Source organism: Anser anser (genome assembly GCF_964211835.1).
Source record: "Anser anser genome assembly, chromosome: 2".
Taxonomy (NCBI): domain Eukaryota; kingdom Metazoa; phylum Chordata; class Aves; order Anseriformes; family Anatidae; genus Anser; species Anser anser.
In genome coordinates this window covers 41,661,050-41,668,528 of record NC_139721.1, presented here as the reverse complement: position 1 = coordinate 41,668,528, position 7,479 = coordinate 41,661,050, and the positions used below count along the sequence as shown (strand labels likewise).

Sequence of the window (7,479 nt, the reverse complement as noted above, 5' to 3'; positions counted from 1 at the left end):
CGACACATATTCAACCACTGTACACCCTTCTTCCTCCTTTTCAAGTAACTAGAACCTACAAAGCAGTAAATCTAATCTTTAAGCTGGCATGATGCTCAGGGGATGAGGCACCACAGATAGCTGAGGGCAGATAATCCTGTTTGTCTCCAGAACGGTGGAGACCACAGGAGGAACTGGCAAGCTGCAAGAGGCCCTGACATTTGCCCGTCGGCATAAGGACGAGCCACCTCTATGTTGTTGTCATTCAGCCCAATGTCTGGGATTTGGTTTTGTTTCATTGTTAAATAAAACCGGTGCTTTTCCAAGAAAGGTCACTGCAAGATTGGATTCAGGAAGAGCCTTTTATTTCCCGATGTGGAGGCAATTTTTGCTGTACTTCAGGACTCACAGCTACCGTGCAGACAACTGTCAAGAAAAGGACACCCTGCAAAGTGAAAATGAAGAGGATATTAAAACAGTACAGCAGCTTTTCAAGGTAAGGCCTTTCTCAAGGTTACATCCAGGGGAGGGCAACAAAGGTGGTAAAAGGGATGGGAGGCATGTCCTGTGAGGAGAGGCTGAGGACACTTTGGTTAATTTGGAGAGAAGGAGGCTGAGAGGAGACCTCACTGCTCCCTGAAGCTCCCTGAGGAGGGGAAGCAGAGGGAGATGCCGGCCTCTGCTCCCTGGGAAGCAATGGCAAGATGATTGGGAATGGCACAGAGCAGCGCCAGGGGAGGGTCAGACAAGGCATGAGGAAAAATGGCTTTATCGTGAGGGTGGTCAAACACTGGACAGGCTTCCTAGTGAGGTGGTTGATGCCCTGTGCCTGTCAGTGTTCAAGAGGCATTTGGCTAATGCCTTTAATGATACTCTTCAATTTTTGGTTAGGCCTGCAGCGGTCAGGCAGTTTGACTTGATGATCTTCGTAGGTCCCTTCCTGCTGAACTATTCTAACTCTAAGACAAAATCCAGGGTTACCACATGCCCAGAAGGAGGGGGGAAATTCTCTATCTGGAAAGAAGCCAAAATAAAGAGTTAATGTGATATATAACAGCCGTAGACCATTTGTTGCCAGGACCTCAGTATTCAGGTAGCTTTCCTCTATTCTTGAGCCTCATTCTCCACCCACTGTTCCTCTGTGTGTTGCAACCAGAAGGACAAAGGAGCTGGTGTTCCACATTCCCTTTAAGGGTCTGCTTTCAAACAACGAAGTAAACATCCATCTAGCTCATAAATATGATTCCTACTTTGTGGAGCTAAACTGTGGTAAAAGGGTGAGGGAAAACATGTTGCTTCATGGTGTTTAGATGCTGAAGAGATCTACATTTTTACTGATGCTACCTCAGATGATTTTTATTGGTAGTTAACAAAAGCAGGTATCCCAGAGAAATCAAATACAGTCTAATACTAAAACCTATTAGGGTGTTACAGAAAATCTTCTCTAGTAAATCTGTAGAGCTGAAACATTTTCCTTAATTAAAACCAACTGTCATCTATCGTCTAGATTTTGTCAAAAGGCTGAAAGCTGTCTGAGGGCTGAACCAAAATAATTTGTGATGAGCAGCATGCTCCTATGCAGCTCAGTGGAGCAAGAGATACAGGTGTAAGACGCTATCTTATTAAAACTTTGATGCAAAAATAGTACACCCTTGTGCATGCTAGGGAAGAAGATGTAATAGCAAACTTGAACGCTCTTGGAATAACAAAGTTGGGGGGAGGGTGTTCAGACTAACAGCACCAGAGTGGAGAGAAACTAAGGCAACTAATCAAAGAAGCAGATCTCTTTGGTGAAAGGCAAGAAGAGGGAAGAAGCCATTCCCTATTCCTTAACAGCCCTAGAGACATTCAAGTTAAAACAAGAAATGGCTTCTCCATCCCATCTCCTTCCCCGGTGCAAGTCTGTTTCCCGGAGGCCATTTCATTTGAATTAGACACAGGAATACACTCATCAGAAGTCCTAAATGACTTTCAGTGCTTTTGCTGAGAGGAAATATTCAGCCTGCTTTGCTACTCTTAGGAACCTGTTCTTAATAATCAACAAAGTACCTCTCTTTCAAAATTTCATGTCATTCTGCCTAGTTATCTGTCCATTTAGCCTGGTGCCTTCTTGGCCTTCTTGAAAGCAATAGGAGTTCTGTCACAGGCACAATGGTTTCTGAATTTAACCTTTCTTAGTCACAGCTTCTGGAACCCATACACTGAGTTCTCCTCAGCTCAGGTACCTGGTCGTACACCATGTCTCTTGCCTGAAACTGTGGTTTGTTAATGTGTCTCTGAGAACATGGCGGACAGGACTGAGTTAGGGACCTAATAGAGTATGACATATTATTTCACTTCTCTGTAAAGGAGTTTTTCTCCAGAGGGATCTAAATGACACTGCAAGGTTCAGGGTCTCTTACTGTCCACAGTTATTTAAACAGCACTGCCAGCTTCCCTTCTTCCACTGGCTATCTGTCCCATTTACTTTGATTTGTGCTTATATCTCTAAATGCTGCAACTCCACTGGTGTGGCTCTGATCTCTGGTAGCTTGGACACCCCAGGAGCTGCTCTGTAACCACTTCATGAGCTCAGCTGTGGTGAAATTCCTGTCAAGTGGAAGCTCTTGAATAAGGCTGCATGCTGTGGGGGAACAAGTCTCCACAACTTCATAAATCATATCAGCAAATGATTCAATATGCAACATGAGCAATGTTACTAGCAGATAACAACTGTCCAAAAGGGCTGTGTTAGAAATTACAAAACTTACCCATCTAGAAATGTGTACAGCCCTAAGGCTGAGGAAATATAACTGGCAAGCCTTGCTTCATCTTGGAAAGCAATAGTTTTCTTTTTTACTGATAGGGAGCCAAGGCACAGAGGGTTGACATGATTTCCCAGGTCTCAGGAAATAAGTTTGAAGTTTGTGTAGTTCAAGACCAGTTTGTCACTTAGAGTCCCAGAACAGACAAGATCATATTAGAACTTTTTTCTTGGTGACACTAAAGCCTTCAGAAAGTTCAGATTCTTTCTGGTACAGTGTTTCTATATGTGACATTGATCACTATGGACAAACTATATCATTAGAGCCATACATTTGCTTGACTGACAGGGACTTTGATCAGACTGATTGCACAGTCTTCATTAATTCTGGTGTTCCCGTCAGCCTTAGAGGAGGTTTTGAATTTGCTGCTTCTGAATCTGAGCAGTGGCTGCTTCTGAGAACAACTTGCATCGTAATTCAACCTGCCATATAGTAAAAATCATTGAAATATTAAATAAATTGAGCATAAAAAAAAAAACCACAACTATTTTAACAGAACACTTGAATTAGACTTTTTTATTCTTGAACACGCTTTCAAAGAGAAACTGAAGAGAAATGTTTTTGGAAAATGGTAGGCAGAGTTTAAAGGCCTTTTAAATTATCTTCATGACATTTAAATCAATTCGGTGAGTTGTTTATTTCTAAACTCCATTTGCATTGCTGAAAACGCCTTTCCCTCTGACATGTTTACAGCTTGTTTTATAAAAGTGTTAAAAAGCAAAAGTGAATAAACTTTTTTACCAGTCTCAATACAACCATGCAGAGACTTATTTAACCCAAAGCTAACAGGGACACATTCTCATGTACTCACAGTGTACTTTCTGCCAGTTAACAACGCCCAAGAAACATTACACTGAGCAGGAAGATAGTGAGAGGGTGCAAATAGGTCACCTAATATCTTCCTAATGACAACATTTGTCTAAAGTCCTGTTACACGCAGCTCAGTGCCATCACTTTCTCAGAAGAGAATAAGACTGTTTGCAAAGATGCCACATTTTAGTTCATGCCCAGGTTACATCTGGGTAGGACCCATTTCACTCATGTAATGTAATTAGGGCTTTTTAAGCATACTGGCCACAGATTCAATTGGTTTTACATGAATAACACACCTACGGACAATATGTGACTGGGGGAATGCAGATAGGATGACAGTGTCAGGTCTCTGAGGGCACTAATAAGCCTTAGTGGCCCTGAGCAGCCTCACCTCGGGCTTCCACCCACCTTCATAGGACCAGCAGTGCTATTTAAGCTCAACCCTGAGGGCTTATTTCTTGCTTGAGCTGTGTAGGAGGAGTGCTGGTCTCCAGCCAGGCTCCAGCCACATTCCGTGTGGTAATGGAGCTACCTGGTTGAGACCATAAGCTCTGGGCTGACTTCCTGGATTGCCCTTGGCTATCCCTGGTCCATATGGCCTTGCCTGGTGACTGTGGGACATGATCTTAACCCTGACCTGGGGACTGACTTCCATCCTGCCATAACAGTGTGATATTGCCTTATGGTCTGTACTTTTGGTTGGACCTGGCCACCATCTCCATGCCTCTGCTGTTTGCCTTGCTCAGGTACTATGGGATGGGCCGTGGCAGGTGAGGCACTTGTCCTGCTGGCTGTGGGATCCCTATGGCTCCTAGATAAACTTTTCTAGGGAGCAGCCCTGTTGTTCTTGCTGCTCCCTGACAAGCAACATCTTTTCCAGCTTCTGCTGAAATTGTCTTACCTGTAAGTGCTTTCTTTGGGCTGTTCTCAAGGTGTGGGGAAAAGCATAGTGTGAAATGAGGTGTGTAGCAGAGAGCAAATGTTAGGTTTCCTTAAATGTCAGCCTGTAGGCTGAGACCATCAACCTCAGGCTGAGGCCTGAGCACCCAGATGAGACCTCAGTTACACCATCACTGCCTTTCTGCTTCCCAAGCCCCACCTGTCCGAGTTTTGTGCAATTCCAGGCAGAAACTGAAATGGCCAAAAGCACACTGGAGGTGCAACCAGAGGGAAGTACAGTATCCTTTTTCCTTTGTGTAGCTGATCTCAGCTCTGCAGAAATCCTTTGGGTTTGGGGATGTCAAACGTTATTCCATGAACTGCACATAACATGGAAATCACTCGTGACCATGCATAGCTCATCTAGATGAGTCAGCAATTGCTATGAATCATGATTTGTTTGATGAAATATGGATCCATTCACAAGCAACTACAAAAAGGTCAAAAATCATAAAAGACATTATTTGTGAAGGACAGCATGCCGGTTTGTGTGATTACACTGTTCTGCAAAGCACTCTAGTGTCTTCAGGTGATAATTGCTGTTAGTTATTAATTACTGTTAGCAGTCCTGCTGAAGTCAGATATTGTTATCTTTCATAAGAGTAGGAAGATTCCTGATATTAGTAAATATACTCACCCTCTTCAGTCAATATAATCTCTTCCAAGTAGATTTCCATGGCAGTAGTGTTTATTTGGTGAATTCAATTTTTCACACTTAGTCACAGTAGCATTTATATGTTTTAAAGCTTGTGGTTGTGTCACAGGATGTTAGAAGCAAGCCAAACTAATGTATACCAAGAACACATTCTTGCTGTTCTTTTGAACAGGTGTCGTGCCTAGTTAAATAGGCTGAAACATAGTTTAATAGTCACATTTTATTTAATTCTTATGTTTGAGATGGGCAGGGGATGCTAACTGTATGGCTGTGGATTGAATCACTTGGCAGCTAACACTCTTTATCTTTGCCAAAACAGTTATTCTTACATAGCAGCTCTAACATTTGAGATATGTTTGATGCTCTGTTTTATTCATGGGCAACATTGTTTCAACCAAAGCCAGACTTCTGGGAGAGAAATAGGAGTATTACAGGGTATTGACATCAACAAATTATGAGTATCTAGTCTTACTGACAACTCCTCTGAGGATACAGTAGATCTGTAGGTAGGAAAAAGGGTGCCTGTTTTGCTGAATAGTTACAGATTAGAATAAGATACAGAGCTAAAATAGAATATCATTGGTTTTAAAGGTAAACAAAAAAGATTCTCCAGATAGGACAAACTGGAGAACATTATTTCTCTGCAGTTGTCTGTGCTGTTTAATTTTGTTTTCTTGACATGTGTCCTTTATAAGACGGGTTTATCTTGTCCCTGATGTGTTTTTACTAGTTAAGAAAGTGTTATTCCTGCATACTTTTAGAGTATCAATCTTTTTGAGACCTGCAGTGTCCATCTAAATATTGGGGTCCATCTCTTAAGCAGATCTATTAGGATGATTAAGGCCCATCAGACCCCACTCTAAACAGGGTCAGGTGAAAACTGGCAGTGGTTTCTCATTTGCATGAGGATTCCTCCAAAGGAAAACCTGTTGCATTAATTGCCGCCTGCAGAGCTGAGGAAGCACTCTGGCAGTATTTCAGGGTTACTCATACCCCACCCTATAGCACATATTAGTCGTTTAGGGGTGAGAGTCCTGCCTTTCAAGATATTAATCTGAAGAGGGATGTCTTCTAGCTTAACTATATTATATGTAACTATGGTAAAGACATTTTGTTTTTGAAGAATTTCTTTTAATCAGGGCCAATTTCCTTTACTCTGTGGGTCAGGTAAAGCTCCTACAGTTTTCTGTATTGTGTGAGGGAAGTAAAACAACTTGAAATTAAAAGGTACAGGACTGAAATCCTGCTGCATGTAGGTGCATTGGTGTCCACTAGAGCCCAAGTTCCAAGTTAGGGAGCAGCTACCTGTGTAATGTGTGAACAAAACTGAATACACAGGAAGAGGATTCAAAAAGCCACTCTTCTGGAGAGGCGGCCATCAGCAGAAACACCAAATGATGTGGAGATGGGCCTGTCCTTTCATTTGTGAATCACGGACTCAGACACTCTCCTGAAATTAGGCTCAAAGAGGGCAAAGAAGTGCTTTCTCATTTGATAGCCCAGCACTTACTGCTGTCTCCCAAATTATGGAAAGTCCAGGTTTAAAACCTTCCCCTGAAATGACTTAAAACCCGTGGAGGTTTTACTCGGGTGGGCAGCTGAGCTCCACCTCAGCCGCTCTCACTCCTCCTACTCAAAGAGAAGGAGGAGAAAATATGATGTAAAAGGCTCAAGGGTTGAGATAAGGAAACTAAAAGCATCTTCCCCCCATCTACCCTCTTCCACCTCCTCCCCTCGAGTGGCACAGGGGAATGGGGAATGGGGGCTGCGGTCAGTCCCTGACGCTTCATCTCCGCTGCTCCTTCACGGTCCCTCTCTGCCCCTGCTCCCCGTGGGGTCCCTCCCACGGGATGCCGTCCTGCCCGAACTGAGCCTGCGGGGGCTGCCCACAGGCAGCAGCTCTTCAAGCACTGCTCCCACACGGCTCCGTACCACGGGGTCCATCCCCCAGGAGCAAACTGCTCCAGCACGGGTCCCCCACGGGCGGCAGCTCCCCCCAGACCCCCTGCTCCTGCGTGGGCTCCTCTCCACGGGCTGCAGCTCCGGCCCGGGGCCTGCTCCTGCGGGGGCTCTCCATGGGCCGCAGCCTCCTCCAGGCCACATCCACCTGCTCCACCGGGGGCTCCTCCACGGGCTGCAGCGTGGAGATCTGCTCCGTGTGGGACCCATGGGCTGCAGGGGGACAGCCTGCTCCACCAGGGGCCTCTCCACAGGCCGCAGGGGAACTGCTGCTGCGTGCCTGGAGCACCTCCTGCCCTCCTGCTGCCCTGACCTGGGGGGCTGCAGGGC

At 44.8% G+C, this 7,479-nt stretch overlaps 1 protein-coding gene across 1 annotated transcript in view; it reads left to right on the top strand.

The window, feature by feature from the left end:
* Window positions 1–214: 214 nt before the first annotated feature.
* RGS20 (regulator of G protein signaling 20) overlaps window positions 215–7,479 on the top strand; it is a 44,136-nt gene continuing 36,871 nt past the window's right edge. The window contains exon 1 of the mRNA XM_083824817.1: window positions 215–475. Within this exon, the coding sequence (XP_083680943.1) occupies window positions 353–475 (123 nt within the window). The 5' untranslated portion in view covers window positions 215–352. The remainder of the gene's footprint in view (window positions 476–7,479) is intronic.